This window comes from Typopeltis vanoorti, chromosome 16 (assembly GCF_054136105.1).
Source record: "Typopeltis vanoorti isolate ZY-2024b chromosome 16, IOZ_Tvanoo_1.0, whole genome shotgun sequence".
In the NCBI taxonomy this organism is placed as follows: domain Eukaryota; kingdom Metazoa; phylum Arthropoda; class Arachnida; order Uropygi; family Thelyphonidae; genus Typopeltis; species Typopeltis vanoorti.
Genome location: NC_143564.1, coordinates 98298847 through 98320174, shown reverse-complemented (window position 1 = coordinate 98320174; position 21328 = coordinate 98298847). Strand labels below are relative to the sequence as shown.

Sequence of the window (21328 nt, the reverse complement as noted above, 5' to 3'; positions counted from 1 at the left end):
GTGTAACAACTTCACAAGTTGTGTGATGTGGTCCCTGAATTTCAGGTCTTTGTCCACTACCACTTCCAGATCTCTCATCTCCTTCACCTCCTTTAAAGTTTCCCTGCCAAGTGTATGCTTTGCATCCCATTGTTGCTTACCAGATTTCAAAACTTGACACTTTGCAACATTGAACTGATAGTTCCATGCTGTTGCCTACTCATATAATCTATTCAGGTCATCCTGTAAGGCCATAACATCTGCTTGGACTGCATTGCTCTCCCCAATTTTGCATCATCTGCAAGCAATTGTATATTACCAGTTAAACCAATCCTAATATCATTAATATACAAATTGAACAACAGTGGCTCCAATACAGACCCCTGCAGTACACTGCTAATGACTTTCTGCTTACTATACCCCCATATACAACTTTTTGATACCTGTCTGACAGGCAGTCACTGATCCAACTCACTGGTCTGTTATCCATTCCCATTTGTTTATTTAATAACTTGTGTGGCTGTCTATGAAAAGTTTTTGCAAAATCTAAGTATGCGTGTGTGTGCATCTCCCCTTCTTCAGGAACATTTGTCACCTTATTATAGTGCATAAATAAGTTGGTAAAACACGATCTCCTTTTAATAAACCCATGCTAACAGTCACAAAGAATATTGCTGTTATCAACCAATTTCTGTATCCTACTTCTCACTAATCTCTCCAATACCTTAACCACAACTCCAGATATATAGATTTTCCTATAATTTGTAGCCAGTCTTATCACCATCTTTATGCTGTAGAATAATTTTACCTTCTTTCCACTCTCTTGGACCTATGCTGTGGAAACATTCCTTTAGGACGTGTGGTGATATGTCATTGTATCCTATCACCTTATTGACATCAAGCTTATTTATTTCCTCTACACTTGTTTCTCGTGACTTCACCCTGATGAGGATGAAACACCCATATAAATTTTTCACCAAATACCTCAAGTATGTCTTCTGCAGTAGTTACTATTTTTATCCATTGACATCATCTTACCATAATCATTCTTCCTTATCAATATTGTTAAATATCATTTCCTCACAGAAGTCTTCATATGGCTAGCTGCATGCCTAAGATAGTTGAGTTGTCTTTCAAGAAATTCATTTTTGTTATTCCCAAATGCTATCTCTTCATTCCAATCTATACTGCCATAATTAAAATTACCCATAATAATTACCCATTACCCTTCCCTTGTTCACTAACCCAAGTTGCTTATACATTTCTTTATCACCACATTCCCTGGCCTATAGCAGCATTCAACTAAATATCTATTCCTGTGAACCTCCACCTCACACTATACTGACTCAAAACCATTGCTACTATTTATATCTCACATTTCCACTTTGTGCAGACATAATTCACCTGCTATCATCAACAGCACCCCCTTCTTCTTTCTTCCATTTTTTGGAAGAAAGAAGAAGGGGGTGCTTTGATTGAAATTTCCATTTAAATCCATTTTTTGACATTCTACTAATATTTTTTCACTGTATATTTTCAGTTTTTCATTATTACATATTCTACTGTATATTTTGTAGCATGTATTCAATAAACTAATACTTCTGTAATTAGCAGCTTTTGTTTTATCCCCCCTATTTTAAATATAGATATTACTATACTTCTATTCCATTCTATTGATATTTGTCCATTTGTATATATTTTATTTAAAAATTTTAATAATCTTTGTGAAATTTTTTTCTAGAAAATTTATATAGTTCGGAGTTTATTCCATCTTCTCCTGCTGATTTGCCATTTTTTATTTTATTTAGGTTGTCCTTTAATTCTTTCATTGTTATTATATCATTTAAAATATTTTGTAAGTTTCTGGTGTAATTTTTTTTTACCAGTATTATCCATCCAAAGATCTGTAAAGTAATCCAAGAGTTCTTTTACATCTATTTCACAATTTATATTTGCAGTTTCTTTTATATCTACATTCATGTGTTTTAGTATTTTATACGCATTGGGTCTTATTTTGTACATGTCATTTTCTAGATATGAAATTTTTCCCAGCTTTCTCTGTGTCTTGTCTCTTTCTGGTTTTTCTTTTAGCTATTGCTCATCTTATATTCAATTAATTAAGGTCTATAACCTTAATAGCCCTCTATATTTAGGTCTAGAACCAGTATACCCAAATTGCCTTTATCATCACTTATTCTATATATCTCTTCAGACTCAGCTACACTCTGTACATTCCAGGCCATCTCATTCCCATACTGACCATCCTCATACACATACACACATTCACTACTGCTACTCCCAACATCCACTCTCTTTATACTGTATCTCCCTGTCCATCTTGTGCTTGTTCTATCATTATCAATATCACATCTTTTGTTTTACCTCTTACTTCCTCTGCTCGCTTGCTGACATCACTCATTGCTCCTCCTTGCAGCAACAGTCTCTCTAACCGACTCACCAAATTATTTAAATTTAACCCATCACTTTTGTACATTTCCATCCTTCCCTCAAATGTATCCTGCACTTTTACAAACTCCATTACCTTCTCCTCACACAGTTCTGCCAACATACCATTCACAATCTCTGCTCTCTATCTGAACTCATCATCAACATACCTCAGCAACACACTGACTGCCTTTCCACACACACACTGTTATCTTTCACTGTTCTCAACAACCTCCTGATATCCATCCTCACAAATCATTTGTTACAACAGCAACCACCAGCTCACTTGCTCATCTCCTTCTCATATCTAATGCATAATTATCCTACTAATTCTCTCTCTCCTGGAAAACACACCTTATGGAATCTCTTGTTTACCACACCTCTAATAATGGAATCTCCATACATCACTATTCTCAAGTCATTTGTCACATCTTTTTGCTACTTTCCTTCATCCTAACCTTTTGCACTCATTCATTTTTATCCATATTTTTCATTTCATTTCTCATTCTATTCAATTCATTTTTCAAGTTTTGCATCCTGACAATAACATGATCTGTCACTCATTTTTCTTTCTTCAGCTATACTTTTTTTTCTTCCATAATCTCAATAACTTCCATTCCATGATTTATACAATCATTTGCTGCTGTAATTATGCTCGCTTCTGTCCCATGATTCATATGGTCATTTGTTCCCACACTCTTTCATTCCGTTAGCCAGTTTTGCATTTACTGATAACTTGTAGTCCAACAGAATATCGCACTGTTGACATATCCATAGTCTCCCCACAAAGACACTTTCCACTACTTATACTTATTGCATTCATGACAAGAAACCATTTTCTAAAAGTTCATGCTGTTAATCACATTTCATTTTGCACACTGTGCAATGACATGAAGATCTTGTTCATACTACAATTTTGTCATCATTCCCTTCAGGCTTCAAAAATAGTAAAAATAAATGTCTGTTTCAAACACATAAACTCCACAATCACTCAGTTATGCTAATATGAAAAATAAACAAAACTACAAACTACACCAAAATTCCAATTCCAGTTGCTACTTTAATACAAAAATAAAACTTATCTTTTCAACAGAATGAGACCTTTCATTAATTGGCACTCTAGCACCCTCTCTGCACTTTGTAAACAAAAATTAAGAACATGATGCAATGATGATTTCTTAGAAAATTTCATGAATGTTCAAATCAATAAAACTGTTTTTTATAGGATAAATTTCCACCAAACATCATGATCCTCTTTCCCTGTGTATTACATTCTTGCTTCATGAAGTAAATTAACTTTTACCTTAAAAACCATTATCCCATCCTATAACCAACATTTTGGACAATGGGTTGTAGATTGTGTGACATTAAAACCCAAAGTTTTGCTCAGATACATTGACAGTATTTTGGTTATTTGGTTCTGTGATCTTTAAACACCATCCCCAGCCACCTCAAAAAAAAAAATAAAAAACCCACAAATGCACACAATTCCCCATTGAAACTTAGCTTGCACTTCTAAGTGTTTTGGGATACATTTGGAAGTGTTTTCTAATTTTCAGTATAGGTTCTTCCCTCAGCCTTCCTATTCCTCACTTTCTGCCATAAGCTTACACATGGCCATTATATGCACAACAGGCTATAAGCACTCTCAAAAATAATGGACAAGTAGTTTTTTCTTCAATTTAGCAAGCTGTTAATAATAAATTACAGTTAGCAGCAAAATATTTCAAGACAATGCCTATAGCAAAAAACTAAATAAAATTCTTCACAAAGCCATATCAATTCCATATATCAGAGCAATGTGCAAGAAAATGAGCAGAATGCTGGCTGGGAAGAGCCTTAATGTCACCTCTTCCCACCAACAACAACACAAAAAAAGCTTATTCACCTTCTCTAAGGATCCCATTTCCCACATTACTACCCTAGTGAATCTTTGGGGAGGGGGCATAATAAATCTAGTGTCCATATGACTTGCCATATATAGGTAAAACTAGACACAATTTCAAATGGAAAAAAATAAATAAATAAAAATAAACGATACACAAGTAACATGTAATATTCACTAATTGTGAGAAATGAGACCTTTTTTTTTTTTGCCACAGAACAGATGGGAAAGGCACTCACAGCTTTTAGCATACCAAAATTACAAATACAAATTTAGAGCAATCAGTGAGATTCTCATCTTAATATAAACAGTCATGAGCCTAAATATCTCAAGAATATGAATGATCCACATTTGACTCACATAACTACTTAATGTGACGTTTTCAGGTCAACCAAGTCAGAAATAAAATGAAATTAATTGTCTTTAAGCTTCTAGCAATCACTAATTTTAAGTGGTATAACTTCAGCCCATATTTTGTGATCTTCTTCATGTAGCTTTCTCAGTGAGAGAGTGCAGCACCATGTCCTTCCAGTTCTCTCTGTTGGTGGCTTTCCTTTTTGTTTCTGCATAGCCATGTGATCCTGTCCATGATCTTATATCTTCAAGCCATGTCCTTTTTTTTTTTTTCCTCTTGATCCTTTTCCCATAATTTTTCCTTCTAAAACTGTTAATATCCTCTGTCCTGCTGAACCTTTCAGTACATGTCCCACCAATCTCATCTTTCTCTGGATCATTTCCTGTAATAAAGATCTCTGTGTTCTCATTCTCTGTAGACATTTGTATTTGTCACATGTTCTGTCCATGAGATTTTCAGAGCTCTCCTATAGCTCCACATTTCAAAGGCCATTCTCTGTTGTCTTACTCCCTTCTTGAATATCCAGGTCTCACTTCCATATGTGAAAACTGGCTACACTAATGTTCTTATCATTCTTTTCTTTGTCTCGATAACCACAGAATTTCTGAGCAGATCTTTATTTTTCCAGAAGGCATCTTTAGCTATGACGGTTCTTATTTTTATTTCTTTACCTTGCTTTTCATCTACAGTAAAGTAGGTGCCTAAATATTTGTATTCTGTTGTAGGTTCAATTTTTATATTATTTATGAATATTTCTGGCTTGGATCTGTTTTCTTTTGAGATTTTCATAAATTTGGTCTTTTTCGCATTTATATCTAATCCAAACTCAACTCTTTACCTTCTTTGATTAGTAACTGCAGTAATTTGATTAATTTATTTCTGTTTTCTGCTATTAGAATGGTATCATCAGCATATCTAAGATTGATGTATTTTATACCATTGATACTAATTCCTATTTTTTGTTTTTCAGTCTTTTTCATCACTGTCTCACTATAGATATTAAATAGATTTGGTGAAAGGATACAACCTTGTCTAACTCTTCTTATTTTCACTACAGAAGCCTCAGAGTTAAACAGCTGCATTTTCTGTTTGATGTAAATTATTTTTATAATCTTAAGTACATGATCTTCTATGTCTGATTTATCTAACATATTGAACATTTTATTATGTTTTACCTGGTCAAAGAAGGCCTTCTGAAAGTCTATGAAGCATATGCAAATATTCATATTTCTTTCATGTGATCTTTCTATTAGTATTTTTACTTCCAGGATAGCATTAATGGTTCCCATTCCTCTTCTGAATCCTTTCTGTTGTTACTCAATTCACGAATTAAGGCACTTTCAATTTCTGTGTTAACAATGGTTAAAAGAGTTCTGTAATCCTCGCAATTTTGTGCATTATTTTTCTTTGGAATTGGTATGCAGATAGATGTAAAAACTTCAGGTAATTCTATTTTTTATAGATGTCCTGCATGGATTCTACTAAATAGTTATTATTGCCAGTCGAAGCTTTCATTAGCTCAACCAGGATATTATCGCACCCAGAGGATTTATTATTAGAAAGATTCTTAATTACGTGTTCTATATCCTTTCTTGTCGGTAGAGTGGTATCTGTTGTTACATTTAACTTAAGGTGTCGTGAATCATCTATCATGTTACCATTATCATCATCATAGAGATCTGATAAGTACTCCACCCATCTTCCATTTTAGTTAATGAGGTTAGTAATATTTCAATATACTGGTGTGTATACCATCGATATTTTAGTACTACTGGTGTGTGATGTAGCTTGTTTCTCTGTGTGTATACACACTTCAGATGATGATCTTAATATCAGGATCAAAATGTCTAGTAATTCGTTTTATGGAAATTAAAGTTATTACTCCAGCATAATTGCAACCTCTGTAATTTATTTTATAATGATACTTTTAAAAAACGGTTTAATACATGTAAAGTAAATTAGAACTTATTTATAACTCCTACATATTTTACTCATTGTAAGATGAGCATCATTCAGAGAGTGAGCAAAAAAATTGGTTACAACATACAAAATGCAAAACAATGGTCATATTTTCACGTCTCAGTTGCAGCTGAGTGAGCAGGAAACAACACTGTTTAAAGATCCAAGGAACCAGGTCAGGTATAGTTATATAATTCAAAATAAATAAATAAAACAATGACAACATGAGTATGATTCATGTTGTTTGATTCATTCTTGTGTTGATAATTAGAATTTTTTTAATCAATTCTTTCCCTGAATGATGCTCATGTTACAGTGAGCAAAACATGTAGAAGTTGTAAATAAATTCTAATTTTCTTTACATATGCTAAACCGTATGTATGTATACATACATATTTATGTATACATAAATATATACATATTTATGTGTATGTACATGTTTATACATAATACATGTATAAACATGTATTTATACATTGATAAATACATGTTTAGTATTTATCAATACTAAACATGTGTTAGTATTGATACTAACACTTGTTTTATAGAAACATGTGTTAGTATCAATGTCTAACACATGTTTCTATAAAATATGTAGTAATTAGTTATTTTATTATCTGCTCTGGTCCCCGCCAAAATAACTGGACCTTTTTATGTTATATTGTACTGGCATAATGTGTATATATTTCAGCTAATATTGAATAAGTTGAGTATCTGAATCTCAAATTGTCAGCCCATCCTCATTTAATCAGCATCAAAGTGAATAACTGACAGTGAAGATTGTTATATCATCCTAAGGATTGGGTGTAATTTAATCCTGTTTGAAAAAATCTAATCTAGTATAGATGCTTAGACAATTATTGCTCATGTTGTTATTGTTGTTTAGAGGAGAAAACACACATCAAGGGATAATAATTAACTTTATTTAGTTGTTAAATTATTAAGCCAATATTTTGTCTTTATCACCAAGGCATTTTCCTAGGCACAAAGATAATGGTAATTATATATCTTTGTACTCAAGGTGATCAAAGTGAAATATTTACTTTACCTTAACTACTCAATAGAGTTAAGTATTATCGCTAGAAATTTTTTCTCCTCAAAACAACAACAACATAAGATCTATAAAAGAAGAAAGAGATCCATGAAATTGCCCTTATCATAGACAGGATTTGAATTTGGTCTCATTCCCAAGCAAGTAATGTGATCAAATTACTTTGCTTCTGAAGCATCCAGTCTTTGTTTGTTTTTAAAACTAATGAAGCTTTGTTTTATTGAAATAATGAACTTTATAATATGCATAGAACGTGACTTAAATAAAAGTTCAGTTTGGATATTGTTAATTTGGAGCTCAAAAATTAAGAAATCTAAAACTATATATTACCTTTTCTGTAGGATTTGTATCATAGTCTATAGCAAGGATAATTTTGTTCTTGATGGAAACTGTCTAACAGGTATTTCAGTAATGAAGAAAAGACAGCTACAGAAATTAGGATATACTCTCATTGAAGTAGGTTCTTAAACATATATATATATTTAAAAAAAGAATGAAAAAAAATTATACTTTTTTTTTTTTCATTCATTGATTGTTGTTTGGTCTCTGGGTCATAGTGATGAAGCCATGTTTCATCAACAGTCACAATACAAGCCAAAAAATTTGCATCTGATTTCTCAAAATGACCCAAAATCCCTTAATATCACAGCACACATTCTCTCTTTTGGTTGGCATTCAAACATTTGGGGACCCACTTTGCTGAGAGCTTCAGCCTGTCCAGATTTTGGTGGATAATGTCCCCACTCATTCCCTGAATATCCCCAGAGTCTTTGTAGTGTTTTTTGACTGGTATTCATCTATCAAGGATTGACATGCACTGCATCGACATTTTCAGTTGTGTTCGCTGTGTAAGAGCTTCCTGACCTGGGGATATCTGCTATCTCAGGATGCCCAGTTTAAACTTGGCCACCCATCTGCAACTGTGGGATATGCTGGGGGCTCAGTGCCCTAAAGTGTCGCACAAAGTTTGGTGAATCTCATTTGCAGACTTTTTTTGCAGCACAAAAAACTTGATGACAGTCTGCATCTCTGTGTCTTTGAATTTCTTCAAACCTCGGACATATCTTCTTATATATCCTATTGATGAAACATGGGGGTTAAAGGGTTTAAGATATGTTCTTTCCTGTGGTTATATCAGTTGCTTTAATATCATTTTTGTTCTAGGTGTTTATCAGCACTTTTCATTCTCTCCCCCCCTTAAAGATTTACAATCAAGACAGAAAAGCAAAGAGAGAAGAAATTTTCCATTTTTTCTAATATCATAGGAGTTTAATCATTTGATAATTACACCCTCTGTCCAAAAAGAAACCGAACTTTTCGAAAATAGAAGAAACTAGTGGCACCACCTGGTGTATCTTTTTGTTATCGAAAGCAGCAACCTTCATTAGTGTTGTGTCAGCTGCTTATGACATTTGTTTCATTAGAAGCCGAGTTACAGTGCCAAGAGTGACTGTGCTTTGAAGAACGGTCGGAAAATGAGTTTCAAACAGAGAGCTGCGATTGACTTTTGTGTTAAACTTGGTAAACGCTTTACCGAAATGCACCAAATGCTTCAAAAAGCATACAGTGATGAATGCTTATCCCATACTCAAGTTTACGAGTGGTTTAAGCGATTTCAAAATGGTATTGAGACGCTTGAGGATGACGACAAGCCTGACCGTCCAAAAACTGGACTGAGCGAAGTTAACATCCAAAAAGTGCGTGATTTCATCAAAGAAAACCCGAAATTGCCCATGAGATTGATCGAAGATGAATTGAGGATTCCAAAATCAACTGTGCAGAACATTTTGACCAAGAGTTTGGGCCTTCGTAAATTGAATTCGCGATTTGTTCCCAACAAGTTGACTGACGACCAAAAAATGTATCGAATTGAACACTGCAAGGACCTCATTAAAACCACTCGTAAGGACTCAAACTTCCTTGAAACAATCGTTACTGGTAATGAAACGTGGTCTTTTGAGTATGAGCCTGAAACAAAGCTCCAGAGTGCTGAGTGGAGACCACCAGAAGAGGTGCATCCGAAAAAAAGTCGCTTGGAGAAATCAAAAATAAAGACTATACTGATTTGTTTCTACGATTCCAAGGGCATTATACACAAAGAATTCATTCCACAAACGGTGAATGGCAAGTTTTATCTCGAAGTTTTGAAGCAATTGATAGTTTCGTTCGAGTTGAAGAATTCAAACGATAATGCACCATCTCATTGTTCGAACATTGTGTGACAGTTTTTGAGCAAAAAACAAGTTTGTGTGTTGGATCACTCGCCTTATTCACCTGATTTAGCACCCTGTGACTTCTTTCTCTTCCCCTAACTTCATTTGCTGATGAAAGGAAAGCTATATGACACCATTGAAAACGTTCAAACAGCAGTAACCACGACCCTCAACAGTATCCCAAAAACCAACATAAAAAACTCATTTAAGAATTAATTGACCATGCCAAACACTGTATTGAAGCTGAGGGAGAGTATATTGATTGAAATAAATGATTTGAATAATTATAATTGGCCTGCGTTTTATTTTCTATCAAAAGTTCGGTTTCTTTTTGGACAGAGGGTGTATAACTAACTAGGAGTCCTCTCTTCTGTGACTTTATCTGCTGTGCAGAGAAATTCAAATTTTTATTTCTTTGCAAAAATATTTAAAATTTCTCTCTATAATGTAATTGAACTGCTAAATGTCCTTCAAAAAACTTCGATTATGCTGGTAGTTAGTATTCAATTAAAAATTTCAGAGCATCAGTGTACTAATAAATACCTTTGCTAAACTTTTTTTTTATTATCTATAATAGTTGTTTCAGAAGCACTTTATTAATTTACTCCATATTTTCACTTGAAACTAATATTAAAAATCAAAACTAATTGTCTTCTCTACAATTTTTCTCGCTAATATTTTGATACATGCAGAACAGCTTGCACTACACAGCATTCACTGCTCTGCATTAGCTGAAAACTGCTGTTAGCAAAACACAGATTTCTTTATGAAAAAGGAAATGTATTACAGTAGCGACTGGTTTTACTCCTGGTTTTAGGAAACATTTTCTATACATTTGATCCTCACTGTACCAAACATTATTGTAATAAAATCGATCCTGCTAGATCACTCATATGGAGGCAAGATTTTTCATCACATAAAGCAAGGGAGGCCAGCCAGAAGAATATGTGCAATTAATAGATCTAGTACATGGGCATTATAAGCAATAATCAAAACCCATTTAGAGCTTCACATGAATAGTGCTATTTTGGAGGAAATTGACTATAGAAAATTATAGTTATTATTTTCTTGAGTACTTCCATAGGGTCAAAGGCTCATTGTGTGAGTTTCATGCTAACCCTTATTCATGCAATACTTATGATACTTCTCCTTGAATTCATTCACTGACAAAGCACCCTAACTGGTAGATTTTTTCTAATCTTTAAAGGATACTTAATTTCCTAAAGATTATAAAATGGAATTTTACATTTAATTCCATTCAAATTTTGATAGTGAAAAGTTCTTGTTGTAAGCTTGAGGGAGAGAAGCACACATTATGTGTTCTATAAATTAATGACTTGATAACACCAATTTTTTGAGAGTTGTGATGAGCATACTTTTGATGACTGTATCTTCCAGTAAAGGTAGTTTTCTGATAAATACTAGTTTGCAAAGTACTACTAAAAGCTCTGCAAGTAAGAAGGATGGTCAAGAATTGTGAGCTACCTTTTTTTTTTTTCCGTGATGAATTGAATGCGTGAGTGTATTGATCCAATGTAGGAAGGTGGTAAGTTCATTTTCGGAATGAGGTAAAACACCAAAAATGTTATTGACGTAATAAAACCAAATAGAGGGTTGGGAATGAATGGATGAGAACAGGGTATCTTCCAGATAGTTCAAAAATAGTTTGCCAAAGGTGAAGGTAGAGGGCCTATCCATTGCAGTGCTTTAAATCTGTTTACAGATTATGTTTTTTCAGCTGAAATATCCTGACTATAAAGCAAATTCAAAAATCTTCACATCAGAGGGAAATCATTACATAGTAAACTAACATAGATAATGGAATGTAAAAACATCAATGCTGACTAACATATTTGATTCTTATATTTGAATATCCTTGATTTTTTTCAAGAAAATGTGTGGAATTCTTGATGAATGATCTGGATTGTCCAGTAATGGCACTTAATAAATGTGAAAGAAACTTAGCAATTCTGTGTGGTTCTCTCTTTGTTTTCTCAAAAGACAAACTAAATTGTCACTTTTATATCTTTAGTTGGTGTTTACCAGATCTCTTGTGAATGAATTTGATACGTTGGGCAGACAGGCCATTCTGTGGAAAAAGAATTAATGAACATCAGTACTATATTGAATGCATGAAACCTCAAAAGTCTGATCTGGCACAGCATAGTTCACTAAACACACTATTGTGTGGAATGAAGTTAGTCTTCTCCATAGAAGTAGTTTTAAATATGAATGGCTTTTAAAAGAAAGTTGTGAATCTCTTTTATATCAGCCTAACTTGAATTGCAGTGATTGTCTCTCTCTCTCTCTCCCCCCCCAAGAATTTTGAGAGATTTCTCATTTTATATAAACATCAAAAATAGTTTTATATTATTTATTAATATTAATTTCTAGTATGCAGCAACTTTTTAATTGGTAATGATTGTTGTATGTACTTTGTATTCCTTGTTCTTTGATTTGCTTGTTGTTTCTGCACACTTATGATGTACTGTTGTTTTCAGTATGAAATATTTGTACTTTCATTTAACTTTATTACTGTGGTTATTGTATAATTTTGTTGTTTGATAGTTATGTCACAGGTACCTTTCAAAGATTAGAAATTGTTTGATGGTAATGATGGGAGGAATGGTGCAAATCAACGCATAAGAATAATTAAGTTATGCAGCTGTGTTAATGATAAGAATGTGCATAGTCATTTAGGATTATGATGAAAATGTGATAATTGCTCATCCATATCTGACTTATTAATTATGTGCAAGGATAATTACATAAGAGAGCATTAGACACATATAGAGATCTGCAAGTGTTGTTTTTCTGGTTCATATAGGCTACAGATGTAGGTATACAAAAAAAAAGCTTGGAGGTAACTTATATCTTCACAAATACCAGGAGTGTCTGGAAAAAAGGGATGGAGTTTGTTGTCTTAGTGAGTACATTATGGGCCAAGATTGTATGCTATAGTAAGACCTGGCACACCTGTAATTAAGTATAAATGGTAAAGTATTTTTAAGAAAGACAGATGGAAGAGGAGGGGAGACTGGGTAGGCTGGTTGATAAGTTGAGACCATTTAGAGTAGAAAGGTATGATTGTAATATTAGTAACAATTTTCCATGTCGTACTGAGTTTGAAGCTATCTGGTATGAAGTGGAGTCTAAGAAAATCAGATACATGGTGGGGAGTTGTTACAGTCCTAGTAGATTAATTGCTAGTGACAATGAAATGCATCTCCAACCTGATAGGTACTAAATGAGTAATCAACATGTGTGACTTAGTTATCAGTGGATGAAATGAGAAGAATTAAATATCTTGAGAAGAACAAATGCATTTATTGAGCTGTTGCAAGACAGCTTCCTCAAGCAGCATGTGACAGAAGAAACTCAAAGTCAAAGAGTAGTAGACCTGATTATAGTGTCAGAGGAGACTTCATTTAAAGACACGACTGTTTTACCTGTGGCTGGTGACAGTGATCATGCTATATTGACTTGGGAAGTGACGAAGTATATGGATGTTCCATTCAGAAAAGATTACATGCTGAATAACAAAGCAGGAAATTTGACCTACTGAGGAGAGTACTAGGTTCATTCCTATAGTATTGGTTTGATTTTTTAACGATACTTGTGACATAACGATTAGAAATATATACATGTTAGCACAAGAATAATGTTTAATTTGCCAAATATTTCAGTCTGAATATTACAGACCATCCTCAGTGGCTACATAGGAATAGTTTTAAAAAACAAAGTGGAATACGAACAATTGATCATTCATACATAGTGATATGACATCACACGGCACGTTCTAAGTATTAAAATAAAAATAAAAAATTTAATATGTTATCTTGATTAAACTTTCCCAAATTTTTGATATAGATATACAGTCATTACGATTCAAGTTAGGACGTTAAAGTAAGGCCTCTACACTTTCTTTAAATAAATGTTCAAATTTGTAGCGACATCTGTGTAGGAGGAGAGTCTTGGACCAAAGGATGTTGTGGTTTGTTTCTAATCGATGCTGAGCTAATCCAGATTTCTCAGGTTTGTTATTTGTTGAATTTAAGAGCATCAGTCATCAATTTGTTGAATTGATGACTGATGCTCTTGAATTCTTTTTTCTGTGGAATGTCCAGTTTGTCCAAAGTAAGAAAGATTACAAGGAACTTGATACACACCAGGTAGAGACAAGGTTGAGCATTTATCTTTAGATAAAGCAAACTGGGTGGATAATTTGTTAATAGGTGTATAAGTGGCTGTTAGATCATATTTCTTTAGAATTCTTGAAATTGGTTCTGAAATCCTGGAAATGTAAAGAATTGGAACTTGACGTATTGAATCTTGGTTGTAAGAATCAAAAAGATGTTGTGTACTCTTTTCGGAGAAGCCATTTAGTTTCAGGTGATGTTTGATAGTTGAAAGTTCCTTCTGTAATAAATGAGAAGTTGAACAGTTAGTTTTTGCTCATCGGATTAAACATTTTGTGACTCCTGTTTTTTGACAAGGGTGATGAGCAGATTCTTCGAGAATATAACGACCTGTGAAAGTTGGTTTTCTGTAAACTGTTGTTGTAAGAATACCAGAAGGTGAATGGATGAGAAGGACATCTAAAAAGGATAACTTGTTTTCTTTTTCAATTTCCATGGTAAACTTTACACGAGGATGTAAGGAATTGATACTGCTTAAAAAGGAAGGTAAGGAGTCTCTGTTGTGAGGCCCATATTGCAAAGATGTCATCTATACATCTAACCCAAAAGGATGGTTGAGGGAATATAGATGAGAACAGAACTTCTTCTAGATGTTCTAAATAAAAGTTTGCAAGAGCAGCAGGAGAGAGTGGGCTTCCCATGGCTGTTCCTTCCACTTGGTTGTAAACTTTATTTTGACATAAGAAATATCCAGAGTGCATTACGAAATCAAATCGTTTTATAATATCTTGTGGGAAGATGTCAGCTAGTAATTCCAAAATCTGTTTGAGAGGTACATTCATATATAAAGATTCTATATCAAAGGCAACCATAAGATCTGTAGGTTGTAAAAGAGAAGTTTTTTTAATTTATTTAAGAAATCAGAAGAGTTTTTCAAAATAGAGCATGAATTGCCAATGTGTGACTTCAATAATTTAGATAGATATTTGGCTATGCAATAGGTAGGAGAATCAATACAATCCACTATAGGGCGAAGAGGAATATCTGTCTTATGTATTTTTAGTAGCCCATAAAAGGAACTCAATTACGATCCAACCAACAGACAACCGAAGAAATTAAATTCCCTTCTAGATGAGGTCATAAGTTTACATGTAGACATTATTGAAAGACAAAAAACTCATTTTGCAAGGCCTCCCAAAAATACATAAGACAGATATTCCTCTTCACTCTATAGTGAATTGTATTGATTCTCCTACCTATCACATAGCCAAATATCTATCTAAATTATTGAAGTCACACATTGGCAACTCACACTCTTTTTTGAAAAACTCTTCTGATTTCTTAAATAAATTAAAAAACTTCTCTTTACAATCTACAATCTTATGATTGCCTTTGATGATATAGAATCTTTATATATGAATGTACCTCTCAAACAGACTTTGGAATTACTAGCTGACATCTTCCCACAAGATATTATAAAACTATTTGATTTCGTAATGCACTCTGGATATTTCTTATGTCAAAATAAATTTTACAACCAGGTGGAAGGAACAGCCATGGGAAGTCCACTCTCTCCTGCTCCTGCAAACTTTTATTTAGAACATCTAGAAGAAGTCCTGTTCTCATCTATATTCCCTCAACCATCCTTTTGGGTTAGATGTATAGATGACATCTTTGCTATATGGGCCTCACGACAGAGACTCCTTACCTTCCTTTTTAAGCAGTATCAATTCCTTACATCCCCGTGTAAAATATAATAAAATTAGTTTAATCCTTTATCCAAGTGTGAGCAAACAAAGTTTGCGCCTGAAAGTATCTTCAGGACTGGGGTACCACCTTACCCCATGTCCTGAAGATACTTTCAGGCGCAAACTTTGTTTGCTCACACTTGGATAAAGGATTAAACTAATTTTATTATACTCTAGCCAAGTGAAAAATAAACTTTCATCCTCGTGTAAAGTTTACCATGGAAATTGAAAAAGAAAACAAGTTATCCTTTTTAGACGTCCTTCTCATCCATTCACCTTCTGGTATTCTTACAACAACAGTTTACAGAAAACCAACTTTCACAGGTCGTTATATTCTCAAAGAATCTGCTCATCACCCTTGTCAAAAAACAGGAGTCACAAAATGTTTAATCCGACGAGCAAAAACTAACTGTTCAACTTCTCATTTATTAAAGAAGGAACGTTCAACTATCAAACATCACATGAAACTAAATGGCTTCTCCGAAAAGAGTACACAACATATTTTCGATTCTTAGAAACCAACACAGAACAACTAAGATTCAATACGCCGAGTTCCAATTCTTTATATTTCCGGGATTTCAGAACCAATTTCGAGAATTCTAAAGAAATATGATCTAACAGCCACTTATACACCTATTAACAAATTATCCACCCAGTTTGCTTTATCTAAAGATAAATGCTCAACCTTGTCTCTACCTGGTGTGTATCAAGTTCCTTGTAGTCTTTCTTACTTTGGACAAACTGGACATTCCATAGAAAAAAGAATTCAAGAGCATCAGTCATCAATTCAACACAACAAACCTGAGAAATCTGGATTAGCTCAGCATGGATTAGAAACAAACCACAACATCCTTTGGTCCAAGACTCTCCTCCTACGCAGATGTCGCTACAAATTTGAATGTCTATTTAAAGAAAGTGTAGAGGCCTTACTTGAATCGTAATGACTGTATATCTATATCAAAAATTTGGGAAAGTTTAATCAAGATAACATATTAAATTTTTTATTTTTATTTTAATACTTAGAACGTGCCGTGTGATGTCATATCACTATGTATGAATGATCAATTGTTCGTATTCCACTTTGTTTTTTAAAACTATTCCTATGTAGCCACTGAAGATGGCCTATAATATTCAGATTATAGTATTGGTTACTGAATGAGAAGGATGTCAACCTATCTATATCTCTGGAGTGGTGATGAAAATTTTAAGTTAGAGCTTGCATACAGAAACAGGTTGGCTGAAAATCTATACTTTGCAGTTAACAACATGGGTTTACTAAGTCACTTTTGAGTAACTCGATCACATTTTATATTAACGTGATAGTTGAGTTACACAAGGGGAATGGATTTACTAAGATACCTTTAGATGCTAATAAGACTTTTGACAAGATACAACATGGAAGACTGTTGCACAAGTTGCAGGATTATGGCATTAAGTTGTAAACTATTAGCTTGGATAAGAAAATGGCTGATTTCTTTTAATATCATCATCAAATTCCTGACGTGAGGAATTGCTAAATTTATTTAGCATAAGAGAGAAATTAGTCAAAACACTAAACTAGCTATATATAATATGGTGTTCCAGTCAGTTTTAACTTATGGATCTAAGCGTTGCGATTAAAATAAATCAGTTCATCAAAAATTAGAGACATGAACAGATGGTATGAATTGTAGCATTATATTAAAATTGAAGATGTAAAGAAAGAACTTGATGTTGATAGCATTCAAAAATGTATGTGTAGTGCTGATGTAAGGTGGTATTGTCACTTATACAGAATGGGAGAGGAAAGGTTAGCAAAACAGGTGTTTGATGAACCATATTTAAAAAAGTATGAGATATTATAATGATTTTTAATTTGATATGTTCTAATTCTATTTATTATTTTGGATGTAGGTGCCATGGTATGAGTTCACACACCTCAGGAAAACAATAAAGAGGCAATATTTGCAAGTAAGAATATTTAAGTGATGTGTAGTTATATGTTCTCTGAAATCTGTAAAGTAAACTTACTTTGTAAAAGTGTTGTTTTAATAAAATAAAAGCAAAGTGTTTTGGTCTCATTTTAACAGTGATATACGTATTGCTTATCTGTCGAGTTTTTGATGTTTTTTGCTTCATTATATCTAGTCAGAATTATTTGGTAGATGTAGTTATTGTAAATAATAGATTATATTGATTTTGGCAGTTATTCACCAATCAACTTTTTTTCATATACTCTCTACTGTTTTCCCTAGAAATTCTCTCTTTGGTTTAACATATAAAACTCATTTTGCCAATACAAGGGTTAATATACTGTCTGGATAGATACTGGGAAAGATTAGAGTTCGGTGAATGTTAACATCACAGTGGGGCATAAAGGTACATCATCTTTGATTTATATTCTTGATATTGAATCGATGGCGGTCGTGTTTAGTTAGGCTAGAAAATGTGTTTTAAATTTAAATATAGTGTGGCTTTTTGTCTCAAATTGTGCTGCAGTTGTGCATTGGTTAGATACACGTGTCCTTCAGTGATGTTATTGTTTTGAACTGTGTTGTATATATTGTGTTTTCGCTGCCATTTGTTTCACTGCTTCAACATGTAAAGATGGCGGCGGGCAGGACTTCTACTTCTACACGAAAGGCTGGCTCAGCGATAGATTTTTCGCAATGGATATGTTGCAGAAACTGCTACATGTATGCACCAAAGAATGTGAAGGATCTGTGGTCGGTCTGGCTAAATGAGAAGAACGAAAATGTCAACGTACGTGAGAGGTGTTGGGATAGGCTGGAGCATTTAGGAATAGAAGCTGACGTTGGGACCATAGCGGAAGAACTTCAGCGGGAGTTCGTGAAAATGAAAAATGACCATCTTCTGCATGAGGAATTGGAAGTGCTCAGTAAGGAGATACTGGAAGTTAAAACTAAGTTTAATGTGTTAAACAGAGAAATTAGGATATAGAGATTACTTTAGCTGAAGTAACTAGAACAGGATTACATATGGGTGAGTCTTTGGTGAATGATGCAGTAATAAATAGTATGGGAGTCAACAAAATAAAACCACAAGATGTCTAGAAAAAACGAGACGTCGTGAGAGTTGGGGGGGTAAGTAAAAGAGCGTTGAAACTGGGGGAGTCATGCTGAATAGTGTAGAAAATGAGTCCATGAGTGATGCTTGTGTGGACTTGAATGAACTTAAGAGCGGTAAGATATATATGGTGATATCTATGATTAAGGGTATGGAGAGCGGTATGCCTGAGGAGTGCTTGGCTGGTGGGACAATAGAAAGAGTGGCTTTAGCAATAAAGAGAGGGCATGATGCAGACAAGATGATAGTTATGGTGGGTACAAATGACCTGAGTGGTGGTATCAATCAGGTAGCAAAAGATTTAAGAACATTGTTAGATATTGTGAAGAGAAAAAGTGTCAATGGGAGGATAGTGTGTGTGCTGCCTCATTTTGATAATTACGAGTTAAGTAGATGAGCGATGATAATGAATGATATGATTGCAAGAATGTGCAAAAAAAGAGGTCTAGAATTTGTTGATTCTGGAATGTGTTTGAAGGAAAAAGACAGTTCTATGCTAGAGATGGGCTGCATCTGAACATGGAAGGACATAAGTGATTGAAGAAGTTAATGTTTTCTGAACAAGTCGAAGTAATTGGGCAGGGAAACTAATATTGAAAAGGTCGAGTGTAAGAGAGAGAAACTTTAGCAGTGATCGTATATTTATTGATCCTTATTCGCAAAATAAATTGCAGAAGAGAGGGGATAAAAATCGGCATGGGACTACTGAAATTAGTGACTTGTAAATCAGTTCTAAAGCCGGTACAAGAACTAGAGGGAATCTGCAATTTTTGTATACCAATGAGAGAAGCATTCGAAATAAGAGAGAAGAATTTTTGGCATTAGTCAGTGCAATCTCACCAAAAGTTGTAGGCATTAGTGAAACTTGTCTGTTAGCAGATGTAGTCACTGGAATTGAATGTGATGGGTACAGTATTTTCAGGGAGGATAGAGAAGGTAGAACAGGGGTAGGAGTACTGTTGATGATAGCTAATGTGTTGCAGCCAAAGAAAGTAGTATATCAAGATGATAGACATGTGAATGAGAGTTTATTTGAGGCGGTCTGGTGTGAAATAGTGACCAACGCAACCAAATATATAGTTGGATGCTCCTATAGGCCAGGGTTAGATATTGAATTCATGCATCAGCAAATTAGTGCGGGTTTAGTGATTATTATGGTGATATCAACTCGAAGGAGGAAAAAGGAAATGGAGTTCTTACATCTTCTACGAGATAATTACTTGAAACAGCACATAATTGAAGGGACAGGTGGTGCGAGAGTGTTGGACCTCGTTATTGGTTCAGAGGATATATGCATAAGTAAAGTGTCCTTGTTACCTCCAATTGGTGAAATTGATCATGTGGTATTGACTTAGAAGGTTACAAAATCTTTGGATTTTTCTGTTAAGAAGGGGTATATACAGAACTACAGGTTAGGCAATTATAACAAGCTTCAGAGTGAGCTTGCAGCCATCCCATGATGGAACATATTTCAGAGGAAAGATGTTAGCAGTGCATGGGATAAAATCAGCGGGTATCTGAGGAAAGCAATATCAGATTGTGTCCCCATGGTCAGGAAGATAAACAAGGCAGGCATTAGATGGATGAGCAGTAGTATCAAGCTTGATCTGCAAAAAAAGAAAATGTTATGGAGAATGTACAAGGAGAAATGCGATCAGTACACCCATGAGCAGTACAAGGCTCAGCATAGTAAGAAAAGCTAAATCAGATTATGAGAAGACCTTAGCCAATGAGATCAAGGGTAATCGCAAAGAGTTCTTCCACTATGTGGCAAGTAAAAGGAAGAATAACTTTAGTGGGTGCTGATGGTATTGAGGTGACAAAATTAGATGTAATAGTCGAGTTACTGAGTGATCACTTTTCAAAAGTCTATCACCCAAGTGAGGATATCTCTGTACCTGTAGCAATAACTAATGTGAGAATTGAAGCTAAGAAATCAGAGGTATTTAATATATTGCAAAATTTAAATGCAAACACAGCTGTAGGTTTAGATGGAATATCAGCTCAGGTGTTGTGTGAATGCACAACATGTGAATTGTCAACCCCTCTTACTTGGATATTTAACTTAAGTTTGAACTCTGGTATGGTCCCTAGGAGTGGAAGTTAGGCAAAGTGGTTCCTTTGCATAAGGGTGGCTCTAAAATTGCAGTAGTTAATTACAGATCAATCACTATCTCAGGAGTAGTGGTAAAAGTATTGGAAAAGTTGGTTAAAGACAAAATTCAAGAATGGGTGGATCAGGATATGATACTCTATAGATGCCAACGTGGTTTTGTTAAAGGTAGATCCTGCCTTAGCAATCTATTAACTTTTCTAATAGAATGGCATCTGAGTTGGACAACGGAACTGGCTACACAGTGGTACTTCTGAATTTTGCTAAGGCTTTTGACAGGATACCCCATGGAACACTGTTATGCAAATTGGAGTAGATGGGAATGGATAATAAATTGGTGATATGGATAGGAGAATGGCTCGGGGAGAGATACCA

General features: G+C 34.3%; 1 protein-coding gene across 1 annotated transcript in view; it reads left to right on the top strand.

Annotated features, from left to right (window-relative positions):
• LOC150098213 (non-canonical pre-mRNAs endonuclease FASTKD5, mitochondrial-like) overlaps positions 1 to 21328 on the top strand; it is a 185178-nt gene that overhangs the window by 96706 nt on the left and 67144 nt on the right. Inside the window, exons 5-6 of the mRNA XM_090406527.1 lie at positions 8016 to 8130; positions 17668 to 17724. Of these exons, the coding sequence (XP_090262653.1) occupies positions 8016 to 8130; positions 17668 to 17724 (172 nt within the window). The remainder of the gene's footprint in view (positions 1 to 8015; positions 8131 to 17667; positions 17725 to 21328) is intronic.